This window comes from Lathamus discolor, chromosome 11, assembly GCF_037157495.1.
Source record: "Lathamus discolor isolate bLatDis1 chromosome 11, bLatDis1.hap1, whole genome shotgun sequence".
NCBI lineage: Eukaryota > Metazoa > Chordata > Aves > Psittaciformes > Psittacidae > Lathamus > Lathamus discolor.
The window spans coordinates 3,527,729-3,546,320 of NC_088894.1; the positions used below are offsets into that span (position 1 = coordinate 3,527,729).

The 18,592-nt window shown below is 43.2% G+C and overlaps 1 protein-coding gene and 1 long non-coding RNA gene across 3 annotated transcripts; one reads left to right on the forward strand and one right to left on the reverse strand.

Annotated features, from left to right (window-relative positions):
* Window positions 1-7: 7 nt before the first annotated feature.
* On the forward strand, window positions 8-16,497 carry LOC136020482 (uncharacterized). The gene is made up of 3 exons (XR_010615345.1): window positions 8-332; window positions 11,845-11,949; window positions 15,340-16,497. It is a non-coding gene; the product is annotated as an uncharacterized LOC136020482 (long non-coding RNA).
* SS18L1 (SS18L1 subunit of BAF chromatin remodeling complex) lies at window positions 1,004-18,547 on the reverse strand. Of its 2 annotated transcripts, XM_065691613.1 has the most exons (11): window positions 18,140-18,547; window positions 14,452-14,528; window positions 13,059-13,143; window positions 12,051-12,195; window positions 8,238-8,435; window positions 7,116-7,280; window positions 6,101-6,202; window positions 5,638-5,730; window positions 4,260-4,379; window positions 3,224-3,351; window positions 1,004-2,990 (listed from the first exon to the last, which is right to left on the reverse strand). In XM_065691613.1, the coding sequence occupies exons 1-11, from the start codon at window positions 18,206-18,208 to the stop codon at window positions 2,964-2,966; spliced, it is 1,209 nt and encodes a 402-aa protein (XP_065547685.1). In that variant the 5' UTR covers window positions 18,209-18,547; the 3' UTR covers window positions 1,004-2,963. The 2 variants fall into 2 exon arrangements, with proteins under 2 accessions (XP_065547685.1, XP_065547686.1); XM_065691614.1 differs by lacking the exon at window positions 8,238-8,435.
* Window positions 18,548-18,592: the final 45 nt, after the last annotated feature.

The following is an 18,592-nucleotide window of genomic DNA, read 5'->3' on the forward strand; positions in this document are numbered from 1 at the left end:
GCGCGGGTCGGCGCGTCCATGGCCGCTCTCCGCTCCTCCGGCGCTTCCCCCCCCCACAGCCCGCGGCACCCGTGAGGCGAAGGCCCCATCCCGCCGTGCTCCCGCGGGCCACAGCGCGGCGAGGCCCGGTGTTGGGACCCCTCCCCTGCCCGCTGCCGTCTTAGGGCGCTAGAAGTCGCTGTTCCCCCGGCGAGCCCGGAGCGGGCAGGGCAGCGGCAATAACGCTCTTGCAGGCGCTGCCCGTGGGGCTGCGGGTGTCCCGGCCCTGCGAGGAGTGCTCCCGCACCATCGGTCACCGAGGCACAGTGCCCCTGCTCCGCCCTGCCTGTGAGGTGAGCTGCGAGAGGGACTTGTGAGTGACAGGCCAAGGGGAACGGCTTGAACCTGCCCGAGGGGAGACTGAGCTGAGCTCTTAGGCAGAAGCTCTTCCCTGTGAGGGTGCTGAGGCGCTGGCACAGGGTGCCCAGAGAAGCTGTGGCTGCCCCATCCCTGGCAGTGCTCAAGGCCAGGTTGGACACAGGGGCTTGGAGCAAGCTGCTCCAGTGGAAGGGGTCCCTGCCCGTGGCAGGGGCTGGAGCTGGAGGAGCTTTAAGGTCCTTTCAACCCAAACCATTCTGTGAATTGCTCACATCCACTCAGCACACACGGAACGTCTGATCTTTGCATATCAAATAATGTGAATTTGGGACGAGCTTTTGTCATCTATAATCATCCATGAAGTTATACCAGAGAAGTAGGGGAGAAGGTTGCAGCTCAAAAGAATTTCCCTGTATCTGTTGTTTCCATTTGAAACTGTGCCATAAGAAAAGTACCACCAACTTCATTCTCAGATAATATTTAACCTAAACAGTTTTCAAGCATTCTGTATTACAAACCAGAAAATGATACAATTAATGGAAGAAGTCCAAATGCTGGCATCACTTTGTTTCCACATTAATACATAAAAATGGACAACACATTAAATAAACATTTTGTTATTAACAATAAAAATATTAACACCAAAAATCATGTATAAATTAGGAAATAAATGTACAAACTATTTCCAAAGTGCTCTTTCAAATACATTATATACACAACATTCACGGAGTTCTTAATGTAAGACATTTCAGATTGATGTAATGTTGCTGTTTCATTTGAAGTGGTGTTCATATTCTCTCAACAGTATTTCAGCACTTTCAAAAAAACCACATAAAAGGCATATTTCCAAGCTGGCAAAGAGCAATATTGCGTTCTTCTGGCTACCTGTAATATTAACATGGTAAAGAAAGCAATCTTCCTTGCTGTTCCTTGCTATATGTATGAAAACACCAGCAGGAAAGAGGAGAGAAATGAGGACCCACTATTTAATCAGTAATTGAAACTGTAAATGTAGCATGGGCAGTGCTTGGACAACATTTAATAGTAAACTCTTTAGTTGTCCAGTTAAAGACTTTACAGAGAAAAATAAAAAGCAGTGAATTGGGAGATCTTTTCCTTGTGGTCTTGGTTTTTCAAACCCCAAACTGAAATCCTATAAATACACCAGTTCAGGTAAAGAAAAGGAGAACAGCCTACAGAGGGTGTATTTATGTTGTAAATTTGCAGTTAATCTCATATTAAAATTGCTCACAGAGTGTGGTCATCCTGGCCTTCTGCATCAGAGAAGTTTTTCCATGGTATTTCCTTCAGCACTTATATTAGCACTCTATAAGTGCTTTTTATCAACACTTCATAAGAACATATAAAACTGCCTAGAAGTGACTCACATTGTCCATACTGGCTTTTACATACCACTAGTCTTTATTCCTAAATTCTCCCTCTATAGGTATTCGCTCACTGGTTGACCCCATTAATAGTTCCCCTCTCTATATGCATAATACTGATTCACGCTTAAAGCTGAATTCAGCTGCTTATTTGCAACAAAGATGGATTTTTTTCTTTTGAACTATTTCTGTCAATATATCAGAGGAAAATAAAAACTGAAGGTCAACTGTAAGAACAACAGACCAAATAATGTGACAATATTTATGGTCATACTTGCTAGAAAATCTGAGCAAGGGCAATGGAAGAATCAGAACTAAAGAAGGATGCCAGCCACCTGCTTGCAAAATTTGGCATGAAAATGGATATGGGAGTTACAGAATTTGGAGTGGTATATTTAAGACTGGAGTTTTGCCAGATGTTTTTCTTAGCTAAGCACAATATGAAGCAATACTGATGTCTAGGAGGCTGACGCTGCAGATCTCAGAGCTCCCTTCTGTTTTCCTTTCCACAGTAGAAATACCTTAGTTTACATGGATATAGAAGAGGTGCCTCTAGTGATTAACATTTCCTTGAATATAGGCTTGGATCCTCTTTCTGTACCTTTTACAACAGAAATGTGGACTTAGCAGATTACCTAATTGTAAGACTTGGGCAGGTGTTACAGGAGTTGCAGTTGATTTTATCATATAGTATAGAACTGTCTTCATGTAAGGAATGCATCCATGCCTTTATTCTTAGGAAGTAAAGAGCCATGGATTTCAGAGGCCAGCAGGTGATCTTCAATGCACTCAGTTAGAAAAAGATCAATAACCTGCCACAGGATACTCCCTGTACTGAGACATGACTGATTGGCTCCGTATTGAGCCAGACTGCAGAATAACCTGGCTGATTTCCAGAACGGGGCACAACTGTGATCAAATGATCCTAAAGCTATTTGGAAACATCAAGAATGGGGCTAGGGAGGGGGGTAAATGAAAAACTTCTGCATTGTATCAACATACAGTACTATACACAGCACCAAATATCAAACCATTAAAGCACTGTCGTGTTACCAGTAGTGCACTGCTTCATATCCAGCATGAAATGAACACCGTTCACATACAGACGCTGCTTTGTGCTAAGGGGTAACCAACATATTACAATTAATCAAAACTGCCTGTACATCCAGTTCAAAAGATGGAGATACTATTGAAATGAATCTGACACAGGAACATGCTCTTTTATTGCTGGTAATTTCCATATTGTCCCTATAAAAAAGAGAAATAAAAACATTGGAGAATAATATATCAGAGGTTTACAAATAGCGAGTTAGGCAATTTCTTTTGGTCTATGAATTTTGAAAGACCTACTGAAGTATCATATGCATTTTGAAAGACCTACTGAAGTATCACCAATATGCCTGTACCAAATTATCAAATAGGTTTATAGTGGAGCTAACAGCTACATCTGCTTTTTCACAGCAGAGATTTAGAAGATTTACCTGCTCATAGCCATAAGGCCTCTGTTGCTGAGCGGATGGGCCGGTCTGGGAAGCTCTGTAACTCCCGTATTGCTGCCCCTGTCCCTGTTGGTAGCTGGAATACTGTGAAGAGGCTCCTTGTGCAGGACCTGAGAAGACAGTGAAAACTGCTACTAAGGCTGGAGGGAGAGTTCTTGTGCTTAACATAATGTAACACATGATGGTAACAAAGTAAGCTCTGTGAGCATGAACTATGAGTACCTTTCGCCTGGACCTCCTCTCTGGCTTTACACTAGAAAGTGTTAGTAATAATAATGATCTAGTTCCAGTTTGGTTAACATTGCCTGTTCACAGTCAAGTCCCATCACATCTGGGAGAGCCACCAGAAATCCCCTGCCTCATTTAGATTTAGATTATTCTGATCTCTCTGGACCCTGGTTTTGTACTGAATAGCCTGATGTTTATATTTGGTTACCTTGTACTAAATAAGCTGATGGTTTCTTTCTGATGAAGACCGAGGATACATACAAGATGCCTCTAACTGATCAGAAAGCTCAAAGACATCAAACTCGGATCCTTTTGATGACAGTGCCACTGGTGACTTGAAGGGTTTGAAAGCCCCACACCAGTGTCCACTGCATGCTCAAGGCTCTCTTCTCCTTTTACCTTAGTCCCTCACTAAGGAATAAAACCCCTTTGATGCTGCAAGAATGATGCTAAGTGAGGGAGCAGTGACTCTCCAGACTGTTGATGTTATTTCATCCTGTCAGCTGCAGAACTGAGATGTGCAGGAGGCCTGAGAATCCAGGCAGTGTCCTCCTGCCCACACTTACCAGGAAGACAACATGAGGCAAACCTGTATGTTCTAACTTTCTTTCAAAAGGGAGGGATTAAGGATGGATGCATGGAATGCGGTGCTATACTAATATGTTACTGTGCAGAAGCCCTTCACATGCAATGCCCAAGGTTAATTAAGGAAATAGTTTTCAGCATATGTTAGTTTAGGATGTGTCAGGATGAAATACTGCAAACAGTTGGGCAGTCAGTGACTGCTTACCATATCCTTGCTGCTGTCCTGGGTAACTTTGTTGGTTTGGGTATTGCTGCTGGGAGTATGTTTGCTGTTGTGCAGCTCCTTGTTGGTATCCTGCCTGCTGCTGGCTGTACTGGGAATTTCCTAAAGAGGGAAACATTGAAAGAGTTGGGTTATAGGTGAGGCGGGTGTTTTGCTGTACATGCGAGTCATGAGGAAGACAAAGGCAGAAGTAACCTTGGTCTGGAACTCAGACAAATACTCTTCTGAAAGAGCTGACTGCATTTTTCCAAGCAGGATGTTTATTTCTTCAGTGAATTTTAGTTCATTTGAACAGGAGAGAGCTGTTTGTTTGCATCCATCACTGTACAGACAAACAACCTATTTCTCACAGGACTTTTTTTACCCCAGAAGTAAACCACAGAGTCCCAAAGATAAGGGAGCCAAGGTAAAGAGCTGGTTTCTCAAGAAGCCCTCCCACTGTATTTTCTCCTAGATACTGATGTTTATTCCCATACTCCCAAAGACCACTTATCAAATTGTTACTGGTATGTTTTAAAATACCTTTGATAAAAACTCCATTTGCAGTATCCTGAAACAACCAAATGCACAGAGACTACACAGACAGCACTGCTTTTGCTAAATGCCTGCTCACTGTATCATAATTAAGATGACATTTTGCAGCTAATTTAGAGTTCAGATATCTTAACGGTATCACTGAATTTATGATGTACTACTGTTGAGAGGTTTTAGTGGTTAAAATTGTAAACTCATAGTATTGATTTTCAAAGACTAGTTTCATTTAACCCATTGCTGTTTGCCATTTGTAAGGTGAATAAAGTAAGATTAAAACCAGTTGGTTGGAATTAACCACTGGGCTTTCTTACTCCAGAGAAATTTTGATTTATGACTGCCAGTTTTTTCCAGTTCTGACTCCATTTCTAGCTGCATTTTATCTTTGTCAGCATAACCATTTAATGCAACCATTTTTATCCATGTTATATAAAATGTTTGTTAATGTAAAGGAGAAGGATACCAATATCCTGAAAGTCCTTTACTGCAAGAAAAGGTCAGTATCCATAGCTCTAATTCCACCCTGCTCAGCTACAAACAAGGATGATTTTTGTAATGAATATGAGGCTACGCACAAGTTGTTGGTGATCCCACACAGTTGCACAGCGTGACTGCCCCACAACACAGGTACCGACATGTGGACAGTCTGATGCAGTCTTGGTATAAAAAATGCCATGTATACCTAAATTCCATTTCCTGGACACTCCTTAAGGAACAACAGTTAGTGATGCAGAAATTGCAGGTCCTATTTTACATTTTCATAAGCGTTTTACTCGTATTTTAGGGGACTGGAGCTTGCTTTACAAAAACTGGCAATATATATTCCTACCTCCTTCATAATAGTGTTGTGTAGAGTCATCAAATGACCTGTCATAGCTCTGCTCAGTATAGGATGACTGCTGATAGGCATAGTCACCATGTCCTACAAAGAAGTGCAAAGATTTGTTAGACACACTGATAATAGAACTACAGTTATATTGTTGAATGATATATCATAAAGCTGCACAAAGATGAGGCTGAGAAGAAATAGAGACTCCATAGGTAGGAGGTCAAATGTGTGGGAAGGAAAGTCACATCTGTGGATCAATCTCTTGCATTTACTAATCCAAACTTGGCTTCATGCTGCTTCTGAAGCAGCTTGGATAGCAGGGTGCACTGATGTGTGTGTTTATGCACCAGGCTGCCATGCCCTGGGATTAGAATTTTCTAGCATTTCACTTGGGAATGAATCATAACGGGCTTGCCACATCCTAGGATGTGGCAGTCATGGTACTACAGCTCAGAGGAGTTACCATCTGGGTAGTATTGCTGATTCATAGGTTCTGATGAGCCTTGTCCGTGGCTGTACTGTTCACTGTAATATTCTTCCTGACCCATGTACTGCTGCGAGGAACCTGCAAGGCAAAGACAGCAAACTGAGTGAGCCTGGGGACTCCTAAGGGATGTTCTTATCTATTTTATCTCTTCTTTTCTATTCTTAATGAAGAAAACAGTGTTTACAACTGGAGAAGTGAACAAGCAGTGTATGTTCAGAGCAGTTGTAAAGATGTTATGCTCATTAGAAAAAGGAAATTAATTTCTATTTGCCAAAAAAGCTGCCTGAAATTGAAGTCACGCAATGGTCCGTACCACATCCTAAACCCACTCACTTCTGTGGCAATAGGAATGGCTACATTTCATCTACTAATTGTTGTTATTAGAAAGCGCAGGAATGTATTCCATGCTCAAGAAAACAGTCAGGATTAAATAGATTTGAATTAATGTATTAATATGTTTCTTAGCAAAATTCACTTTATGTTAGAATCAGTCTAGCTTTATTACCTCTTAGAACTTTTTCCAGAGAGGTCTTAGAGCATGGCAGTTATCCTCTGGGGTTTTCCTTTCCTTGGCCTAATTTTTCGTACTAATTGCTGGCAAACTATGTCTTCTTTGCAGAAATGTGTCCTTGTTAATGTGCCACGTTATGGCTGATCCAATACCATTTGAAAGAACTGACATGATTCCCAGTGGCTGGAGGGAGCTGTACATCAAATTGTTCATCTTTTCTTTAGAGATATATGATCCCTTTTAGACAGAATTATGTTTTCTAAAGACCTGAAATAATTAAATAGATACATCTTGAAAATAGATTCAAGTTCATCTGATTGGCATCATACTTCCACCATCTGAGATTTCCTGTGTTCCTGGATGGGATTCCCTGTTCAGAAATGTGACTTGGAAATTCTGGTGCCTTGCCTACCCCACAGGATGCACTGAATATCATCAGTGTAACAATAACTCTATCAATAACCCAGTAATAGAGTTTACCTTGCTGGGAAGCTCGGTAGGGGCCCATCGGCCGCTGACCCATCATGCTGTTGCCTTGGTTGCTCTGACTCATCATGGCAATGGAGGATTGCCCCTGGTAATGCTGGCTCCCTCCTTGTGCTGAGTTGTAATGTGACGTTGCTGCTTGCTGGTGCATCATGGACACTACAACGCACATGGAAAATACTGTTTCTAAAGGGATGTGACAGTTGTCTCCCTAGTCTCTTCAGAAGCAAGTTAAAAACCTTCAGCTAACATGCATCCTGATAAAGATGTGAATTTTCCACAGGGGCAGATGTTTTCCTACTGCATGTATTTAACTCTTCTGCACTGTAATCCAGAAAGGATGTCATTACACGGTCAGTTCTTGCCATTTGCTCCAGTTAGGTATTTAAAAATACATCTAGCTTGGTTATTATTAGTTTATTTAAAAGAATATACTCGTTATTACCGTAGGATTAAAGAAAGAAATAAGAACTGATGCTACCTCCTAACTAATTCAGTGCTGCATTTCTTTTCTGATCAATTCTTTCTTCTACTTCCATCTTACTATATACCTGATGATTATACAGTTTAAGTAAACTGACATTCTAGGACTTATTTGATCTCTACATTTCTTATTGTCAGAAAGAATTCTTAAGCATTGGACATGCCACTCAGTACTCAGCAGCAAACACTTCTTACAAATTAAGAGGTTCATTCTGAGTTGTCTGCTGGTCTCTCTATGCCCTGAAAGCAGTGAGAAAGTAACAAAAAAGGGGTCGTAATGTACAAACAGTAAATGTGTAATACTCTTTGTCAGGCTTTTGAGCTATGATAAAGGGGCTTCTCAGATCCACAGTTGCGGGATTCGCTGCCAGGGGCTATGGGATAGTGCTGCTGCACTTCCAGGGCACCCTCTTTCCCCCAGTTCCCTGCTAAGCATAGCAAGTCAGTGTGAGTTAAAGTTCTGACGTGTGCTAGTGCCTGACACCCAGCAATTCAGAGATGTTAAAGCTATCTTTTCCTCTTGGATGTTTGTCACCGTGTACGCAAAACATTTACAGAACAAATTCCAGTGTGGTGAACCTCTGAGGTCACTGAAAAGTCAAGTTGGCCCAGAAGGAGGAAGAGGGAGTTTACCTGGATTAGACTGCATGTTGATGTTTGTTCGAGAGACATAATTGCCTATTGACCCCTGGCCTTGCATTGGCACATTCTGAGATGCAGGCACTGTATGGCTATAACCAGGCCCAGTTCCATGACTGCTGACAGTCATACTCAGAGAGGTCGTGGGCATGGTGTTCTGGCCTGACTGCTGCATAGACACGTGATTAGGACCTAGAAAAATTAGAGAGAGCAACAAGAATAATCTGTGCTATTATTGGCAATGTACAGTGAGCATTAAAGCCCTCATGCCCTTTCTGAAATATCTTCTAATAAGGCAAAACCAAAGAAAAAACTCCTTGTTATTAAAATTCCCTGTTATCTACAGATAATAAAACTGCACAGTTAGAGCGATCCTCCTTCTGGCAGCCAAATCCAGTACAGAACTGCAGACAGGAAGAACAAAACCAGCAGCAATGCCCTAAACCAGTAATTGCAGATACTTGAGAGAACACCTGGACTCTGGATACATCCCAGCCCCCTGAAATTTATCCTTTCCTTCCTCCTGTCCTGCTGTTGACTCCTCTTCTCCTTCACACAAATAGTGACAATGGGAAGGCACAGGAGTGACTGAGAAACACTTGGCACGTTGCTGCTTCTGTCCAGTTGCTCCATCAGCAGCCAACCCTCTTAGCTGGGGAGTAGGAAGTGATGAGTGTCCCTCTCAGAGCACAAACCTGTCTCTCCCTGCCCTGAAGTTTGACTGGAAGTACCACAGACTTTCAGAAGATTAATTTCCCAAGTCACCAGAATAATCCCTGTTGTTACAGTATTCCCTTTCCAGCATCATTGTATGGAACCATCAGACTGCTCCAGTTATTCATTGTATGGAACCATCAGACTGCTCCAGTTATTCATTGTATGGAACCATAAGACTGCTCCAGTTATTCATTGTATGGAACCATCAGACTGCTCCAGTTATGTCCTGAGTTTATCATCCTCTTTACTTGGAAGTATGCTTATTTTTGAAAATCCTGCTGTTGGGTAACTAAAATGGGGGGAAATCTGGTTCTTTTTTTTTGTTGTTGTTGTTTGTTGCTGTAAATGCTTTTATGAATGAGATTTGGGAAGTTGTTTTCATCGTGCATTGTTACTCTCTAAAATGTGATAGTGTGTATTGTTGTCTATCTAAATTCAGCTGTATTGTCAGTCTAAGTTAACGCAGGTAGAATCAAAGACATGCAGAATCCCAAGAAGAAACAGAATCATGTTGTAGTGTTAGATTCTGATCTCTTAATTCACAGTTATCTAGTGTATCTACAGCCTCTGAAAAATGTGTTTAATTCTCTTAGTACAGACCTCATTAATTACTCTGAATGGTTTGTATAGACATCAAAATGGGCAAATTTGCTCTAGATTATTATATTTTCCTCTTGCGGAGAGATACAAGCAGCATTTTCTACATAAGACAGACAGCTCTACTGAAACCAATGGAGCCAGGTCAAGCTCTAGCTTCTGTTTTGCTCCAGGTTTTGTATGTCTTGTAGAGCTTCTGCTTGTGCAACACAGAGCCACGTGGTGTTTGATCGAAGCTAGAGTTGCTTTGTGTGAGAGATGGAGTGAAGCAAGTGTTGGTAAACCTTGACCTATGTGCATGGGAAAACTTAGAGAATCTTGGCCTTTAGAGCAATAAAACCCAAAAGGTTTGTGATTGTAAGGGAAAATAGGAAAGCATGACCAAAAGTGTGTAAGTAAAAACACCGAAACAGTAGGATAAATACAAAGCACTGAACCTCTTTCATACTTTCATGGATCTAAGGCAGTTGGGGTTTATTTTGGAAAGTTTCATTCCTGATTTCTGAACAGTTAAAGTTCTCAGTTGAGCCCAATTCTGTCTGGAGGCAGCTGCATTTCACTGCTGGTTCATTGAATCGAATGGCTTTGCCTGCAGGGCTGTGGCAGGAAGAATCACTGACTTGGGGTTTACTTGAAATCCTGGTGGGTTGTTTTTTAGCTTGTCCCCATTGACAGAATTATCATTACAACTGACCTAGCTGCCCCTATGCAGTTACCATGTGTAACATAGTGAGTCTTCTGCAGAGGTGATTCCTGTACAGTCCTGACTGAGGGCAATAAAGAATAAAAGGTAGCAGCTTCTGTGGCTTCTTCCCTTTTCTTCCCCCTCTTACAGCGCTGTACGTGTTCATGACAGACTTTCATCTCTACTGCCATTAGATGAGAAATCGTCACAAGTGCTAGAGCCCCTATATTGGAATTATTTCTGCATATTTATTCCTATTTTCCCCCAAATGCTGTCCAACAATTGTTGACCAGTGTGAAAGAATCGCCCAGTGTCAAAGTCAACCTCAAGAATGCTGTGTCATGCATCATCACTGCGCCGACTCAATTCTAGCTGGCACAGAGACAGTAGCATTAGAGACTGGCAACCCAGGGGAGTGTCCCCAAGCCCAAGGGTGTGAGGGCCCTGTTCTCACAGCAGAGCACATGCCAGCACTGCTGCTGTTACCCAGGCTACTCTGAAGAGGCAAGCTCCTACATCCTCAGTTACACCTCCATTCTGAAGTGTAGCTGTGTCCCCAGTCTGCTTCCCAGGGCTGGTATGTCTATGATAGAATAGCTACCACTACCCAAGTGATGGAGTCTCCATGACCAGGCAGAGAATGAATTACCCTGAGACCCCCCACAACTCAGCCTGGGTTTTAGTATCAGGCTGGGGCAACGTGAAGTAAACCTGCAACATGAGGTTAACTGCCCTGGCTGCTTCTGTTCTGAGGCTGGTTCTTTCAATCAGCACTAAATGACTATAAAGAACTGGGGAGGACATTAGAAAAACCAGCAGCAATAACACTGATAATGTAGATTCTTAGTAACATAAACCAATGTTTGACTGACTTATTACAGTACTTATACTAGGTAATAAATCTCTCAAAAAGAGAAGGCCTAGATAAATTCAGTAAGTTCACTTTACAAGCTGTAACTGTTTAAAGTAGGCATCTCATCCATTACTTTAACAGGTACTGTCAGCTTGACCACAAATGGATTTTTAAGAACTCGGAAGTCATTTCATGGCTTGCATCTGCTCTTGAGTCCCCCTTCCAAAGTGATTTTACAATCAGATATTTCTATTCATAGAAACTGTTTTTAATCTCTGTCACTCTGGGAACGACCCACAGAAACAAGAACTGCCTAAAAAACTAGGAACTGCAAAACAAATATATTCATACTATAAAATGCACAGAGTGAAAGCAATTGGTTTGTCTTTGATTAGTTTCAGTTCCACAAACAAACACAAATAGACCAAAGTATATTATCTTATTCATCTGAAATGGCTGTGCAAACTCTTTGGCTATGTAGTACAAGCTCTGCAAGCTTCTGTAGAGGACAAAGACTGATGCAACACCAAGTTATTGTTAGGAGGGCACGTATCCTGGAAGGTCTTTGCAATCTAAAGGCTGTGTGGTTAGTCGTGCAAGCAATTCCATTTCACCCTGGCCAGCCCCTCTACTTTCAAGAGAAAAATACCACAAGATATCATTTTTCTGACTAAAAACTTGGAGGCATCTTTACTTGGTGATTTTCATTAGGCATTTCATTAAAAAGATGGTTTTAATTTCCCCTATAGAAACACAAAGCAGACTGGAGTCCTTGCAGAAGCCAGCATCATTACTGACTGTAGCCATTTTGTGATGATTTCAGCATGTGCCTGAAACCCCCGTATGCCTGAAAGGTGAGTTAGGAGAGATCTTTTACAGCTCTGTAAGTATATTCTGCATTAATGATTTTGTTGCCAAGCAACAGCAAAGCAGCACAAAGGGGACCAAAGCTCACCATTGCTAATCTGACTCTGCATGAGGGAGGAAGGAGGAAGGCCCGTCCCGATTGCATCACTGAGATTGCTCTGTGAATGGAGAGATTGGTTGGATGCGCTCTGAGTCATTCCTCCTGGGCCCAAGTTTATGTTTTGCGTTGGTGGCTGCAAATAACAGGGAGGAGAAGCAAATGTTTGGTTAGGTTTTTAATTAGAAAAAATAATAGCCCCCAAATTAGCCTATGACTGAAAACTGCCTTCATTAAATACGTGCTTCTTTCGCTTTCTGGGCTTCCTTGCGTAAACCTTTCTTCATCTGGCTACTATGTGTGAATGACATTCACCATGACACAGAGAAGCCAGCAGGCAGCCCAGGGAAAATCTTAAAACTGTGCTTATAACAGAGTCTGGCTTCTGTGCCCATTCTCCTGTACTTATCATAGAATCATAGAATGGTTTGGATTGGAAGGGACACGAATTTCATTTTGTGCTGGTCAGAACATAACTGCAGAGCGGAGATGCATTAGCAACTATGATACAGAAGCGTGCCGACAAGTTGACCTTCGTCAAGCATAAAGCTATGCTGTATTTTGAGTTATACCTCCAGAATCAATCCATTTAGCCAGAGTAACACAATGTTTAAAGACAAACTGATGCCCGAATGCTGAATTAGATTTTTCACATAAAATAGTGGCTTTTTTTTTTTCCTGTGTAAAGAATACAATAAGAATAGGTAAAGAATAATGAACCTGGAACACATGGAGGCTGTTCAGACCTGCACCACTGCACCATTTATAGTATATAGAATTTCAGTTATGGAGACAGAGATTAACACAAATGTCCCAAAGAGTGTGCTTTAAACACAGTGAAAGTAACTTTTGATTTGTTTTGGAGTCTACTTGAACACTTCAAAACTTGTATGTGGAAAAACACTAAATAAAAGGCTTATTGACGTGGAGCAGTAACAGAATCAAAGAACATTTCCCTCTGGCATAGTAACCGTATCTGATGGTAGCACTGGTACTTACTGCAGGAAGCAAGGACTGCATATTCTGGTTAGAATCTGCTATTGTTGCCAAGTAAACCAGGTTTCTGTGCAAGATTTGTTGGTATCTACAGAATAAGGAGTAAAGCTCATTTGGAAAGGGTTAACATTACAGAAAATTCCAAACTTCTTTTTTTTTGGTGCCGTTTACAACTGATCAGTTAAATTATATTATCCCACTTTTCATCAGTCATAATAAATAGCTACAGTAATGAGCTATATCTGTGCTGTCCTGCTTTTCATCAAGCATCAGTGTCTTCATCACCTCTTCTACAAATGGGTAAACCTGGAGGAGGGGAGAGGTAAAACACTCTCTCCATTGAAAGCACTGAATTGTGAAGCTGGGACCTCAGTCTCTGAGTGCTGACACTGGGGCAGCTGCTGTAACAATTGGCCACTTCCTCTGTTTAACAAGGCTCTTAGGAGCAATGAAATTCCAGAACTCCAAACCCCAAAACCTCTGTGCTCTGCCAGCAAGCTGGGAAGAACAAGGGTTTTTCAAGAGTGCTCCAACTGGAGTGTTTACTCAAGTAAGCACCACCCCAACCACTGATGCTTCTTCACAGTTCTCGATGAACTGGAAAAGCTCATAGTAAAGAGCAGAAGGGCACCTGAAAGCAAACTAAGAGCTGTGCCACTGAGCAAAGTGAGGAGTCAAACCTTTGGAAACAGGGAGGAGGGTTCCAAGAACAAAATGCTTTTCTAGCATGAGTTTTCTTCTGATTATAGAGGAAAATGGCTGGGAAGTGGGGAAGAATGGAAAGATGAAACTAGAACAGTGACACGACTTCTTTAGCGAAGGGGTCCTTCTTAGACAGGTAGCTTGAAAGTACAGCCCCATGACTTGACCTTTCATGGGCAGATTGGCTGCTCTTCTGGCTGAGATTTAGCACCTAAAGGCTATATCTATTAAATTAAGATACTAAAGATTAGGAATAGTAAGGAGTGATACAAACTGGTACTTCTACATGCACATTGTTCTAACCACAGGTCACCACATGGCTGATCTTTAACACTGAATTACTTTCTGATGAAAATGTGTTATTAACTTTATACATGATTCTACTTTATTTAATGAATTAATATTATATTGCATATATAAATTTATTTAACGAATCTGCATAGAGCAAGTGGTCCAATAACCATCATTGTTTACAATTATTATAATAAATGATCAGTTAAAAATACTGCAAATACTAAATAATCAAATCCTTCAGAAAAAGCCCTCCCTTCCAAGAACAATATCCATGCATAAATACAAGTGAATCTAACCAAAGAGCCCAAGTATTCTCAGTGATCAGAACTGTTCATAGGACGGTTCCTGACAAAAAATACACCCAAAAGTTCTAACGTGCTCCAAAACTCGTAATACTCACTGAGTACACTCTGCAGTTTTCCCCTTGCTCTGATAATCCATAATACATTGTATTAGGTGGTGATTTTCATCTAGCATCTGCATAAAAGAAATATGGTCAAAACACGTTACTACGAGAACCATACTGAAGTCCCGTGGGTTTGTGCTGCCCCGCAGTCACGTTTCGTGGCAGTGGGTGGTGGTTTGTCAGTTCTGTTGCCTTGGGATGTTACAAGGTTCCTGCACATGATTTTATTGAGCCACAAGGTTGTGCTTTTCAAATCATTCATTTATGAACAGTTCTCCTTAAAGGAATCAGTTAAAATACCCAACACAGAAGAATTAAGGGGCTTACCTTTTTTGCTCCTTCCCTGGCAGATGGATTTTGATGCTGAAGAAGGAAAACGCTTTCGCTATGAAACACCTCTGCCTCATTCGAAACCATCACTCGCCCTTTCCAAAACTGCAGATTTTGCTGACATGTCTACTTTCAAGTGAGAAACATACTTTCAAGCAGTTTGAACCCGTTACTTTTCCTGCATGGGACTACCATGTGCAGACTACCGAGCCTGAGGAAGTGTAAAATACACATTACTGGATCCACTGAAACCACATTTAAGACAGCTACATCCCAACATGTCCTGTGGGGTTCAGTTCAGTCCTAATGCAGGGAGGACTTACAGTGAAAACACAAAGTAGTTATCTATCAGTTAATTTATGTTTATCGGTGGCTGCTAGCTTAGCTTCATGCAATAAATTCTAGTGACTGACTTGTTCCAAGAGGGTCAGAGCCGCTGGACAGAATGACCACTGACCTTTATTTAATGAACTTATAATGCAATTATAAGCTTAAAATACCCTTTTATTTGCTTTCAAATTTCAACTGCAACAGTTTGCCTCTTTCCCACAGCTTTCCTGTGGATGCGGGAGCCTTCTGAGGGTGAGTGAATGGAAAAATAACAGTATTCACAAACTTAGACTTGCTCTGGCAAAAACTACGTAATACAGATTGTAGGTACCACTGCTATTAAGTGCTTGCAAGACTGGGCTTTTGACCCACAGTGTCATCAGGACAGAAGAGCTCTCGAGGAAAGAATAAGATGGTTTTGATAATGTGAGTTAATCCGTGTAGGTACATGTTCTGATAGAACCAGTTCTTGACCCATTCACATGCAAAGAGTTAGATTATAGGAAAATGAGCAAAGAGTCTTTCCCGTGCACTCTCAACCGCTGCCTTAGAGAGCACAGCTGCTCCTGGTGCTTGCTTGTACTTTGCAAGTTGGTCTGAACCTGGCTGGACCCCTCTGTCCATCACTGACTGCAGCGATGCCCTGGAGCTCCCCAGCGAGGGGCGCAGAGCAGAGGCACTGCTGTGGTCCACAGGCTGCGCCCCACGCACGGACAGGGAACATCGGAACCCTGTCAGTCAAGGGCCCGTGTTGCTCCTGCACGTGTGCCCATGCTCACGTGGTGACCCAAGGTGAGCCTGGAATTTGAAGGGAAAATCCTCCTGCCTGGTTCCCAGTGCAGCTCGTTGTTTTGTGCTCTGCACTCACCGTCGTGCAGAATGTTCACCCATCTCGGTGGAAACTCTGCATATTGAATCAGCAAAGAATACAAACGTGTCCTTTTCAGTTTCCCCAACAGACATCACCGACAGCGTTCTCACATTCAGTTAAGATACGTATTCAACAGCAAGAGTCCAAGCAATATTAGAGATATCTTCATCAGAAAAGGACTATGCTTCTACAATTAGCTGAAGAACCTTCTCTTTACCAAGAAAGGAATCAGGAATAGCTCTTCCCTGACTTCCTAAGTCAGTAAACTTAGTAAACTCAGTAGCCAAGTTCTGATTTCCCTTGCACAGAAGAAGCTGAAGTTTACTGTCCTGCAGATGCTGTTTGAGGAACTATTTTAAAGCATCACTGTCACTGTTCTATTGCCAAAGGCTCTGACTTCCTCCATGTGAAATTGATTTTAGGAGCTGTTGGTACTGGAATAGTAACAGCTTTGAAAGGCTCTTGAAATTGAGCTAATAAATAAAAGTAAGATCCTTATATACCATAAATGCAAATAAGAATCTTTCAATTAAATTGGTGTGTATTCTACAAAGCTCACTTTAATATACTTTTAAAGCTTCTAGCACAGCATCTGTTCCATTTCTACATTCTTCTCTCATTGCCCCATTTCTATACATGACTATAAAGCCCATCCCACTTCTGTGCCTTTAAGTCTCTTTCTCAGCACCATCACTTGCCAGAAAACACTGCCAACAGCCCAACATCGACCAACAGTCCTGAAGTAACATACCAGCAGTCCTGAAGTAACATACCAGCAGTCCTGAAGTAACATACCAGCAGTCCTGAAGTAACATACCAGCAGCTGTACCCAAGACATGAAACCGGTTTACACATCATTTGTAAAGAAATAACATTTTGGAACTGCCATAAAGTTGATGAATATGCAAAAGGAAAGAGTTTGAAAATCCAGCTGAATTACTTTGGCTGCCCTTTGTCTGCGGCCACAGGCGTGAGTTTAAGCACAAACTGTCTGAATTATGAACCCAGCGTGGAGGTTACAGAGAAATGTATCCACCGAGACTGAAACATTTTAGTATTCAAAATCAATCACTTCACAATCCCACACGTGCTGTAAGAGCGGCACAAACGGGATCAGTTTCCAAACAGCCTCCAGAGACTCAAGTCCCCTCTTCAGCCTCTCTTGCGGCAGTTTCCCTGCCTTCATCTCTGCTCTGTCACAGGCTTCTACTGAGGGTTCGGAGGTTTCCCTAGAAGTCCTAACTCGACACCAAAGCCCGGTCACTGCTGGGGTAGCAATGGCGCTTCCCCCCTGGTCCCTGCTCACGCTGGACCACTCCTGGCACACACACGCCTCGCTCCGACCGCTCCTCGCACCCGCACCCCGTCCGTGCAGGGCACAAGAACGGGTGACGAGCAGCGGTCGCGGCGAAAACACGCACGTTCTTCACTGACATTTCCAGCCTCTTCGGCACCGACCGTGACCGGCTGCGGGAGGAAGGAGCGCAGGGCATGTGCGTGCAGTCCCTGCTGCAGCCCTGCCGAACAGGAGACAATAACTTCCCAGCTGAGAGCCTTCGGCTCCGGCCTCCACCTGACACCCGTGCGGAGAGCTCCTCTCCAGAGAAAACCTTTCCTAAACCTTTGTCTGTCACGAAATGTCCATAAACACCTCGCAAACACCGGTATGTGAGGGATGTCAGCGAGCGGTGCTCCCTCTATCTTCAGAGAGATTAACATTCCGCACCCAAATACAAAAGAAAACCTTTGCAAATTCACTATTTTATTTTAATTCCATTTTTTTAGGTTGGATTTGGGGGTGCAGAAGCTGACACACCGTCCTGAATTAATCATATTAACTGCACTGCCATCTCCCAATGTATTATTGGCAGCTTTTTCCCCCTTCCGAGCAGCAGAGATAACGTGCCATCCCGATTTTATTCCCAAGTCCTCCTCCGGCTCTCTCTTTGCAGCGATCTGAACACCTTTGCTTTGTTCCACCTCCTCCTCCTCCTCCTTCCCCCACCTCTCTCTCCAGCTGTCCATCTCTGCAGCCCTCGCAAATTCCCTGCTTCTCCTGATCGCCCCAGCAATCCGCCTCCTTCCTCGGCTCCGGGGGCACGGGCGGAATAAACGTCTAAAATCCGCTGTATAAAAGCATGCTCTTTTTACCTTCTGGATAGTTTGCTGGGTGACCTCCCCTTTGCCTCTTGGGCGAGCAGAAGCAAAGGCAACCGACATGGTGGGGTTTTTTTATGTGGCTATAATATATCTGTTCCAGCCTCTAATAATATTGTTATTATCTGGCTGCTATTGCCGTGCCGGGATTCTCCGCAGTGCACGGCGAGGGGGGGGGCCGCCGCAGATGGTACGATCTGCGCCCCGCAAAGAGCCACCGGCACCGCACCGCCACCGGCCCGCACCGCCCTCGCCTCGCGGCCCGCGCCGCCGGCTCGGGGCGGGGGAGCCCCGGCGGGGATTTGGGGAACGGGAGGGACGCGGCCGCCGCCGCCGCGCCGCCGCCTCCCCGCCGGCCGCACATGGTGCGTCCCTGCTGCCGGGCTTCCTGTCGCAGGCGAGCGGCTGCTCCCTGCCTCCGCCGGCAGCCGCCGCCTGCGCCAACTG

Excerpts from the sequence above, each read along its gene's own strand:
- SS18L1 (XM_065691613.1), bottom strand. The coding sequence starts at position 18,208 with ATGTCGGTTGCCTTTGCTTCTGCTCGCCCAAGAGGCAAAGGGGAGGTC. Across the intron at positions 14,529-18,139 it reads CCCAGCAAACTATCCAGAAG|ATGCTAGATGAAAATCACCA; the intron begins GTAAAAAGAGCA and ends TCTTTTATGCAG. Across the intron at positions 8,436-12,050 it reads GCAGAGTCAGATTAGCAATG|GTCCTAATCACGTGTCTATG; the intron begins GTGAGCTTTGGT and ends TAATTTTTCTAG.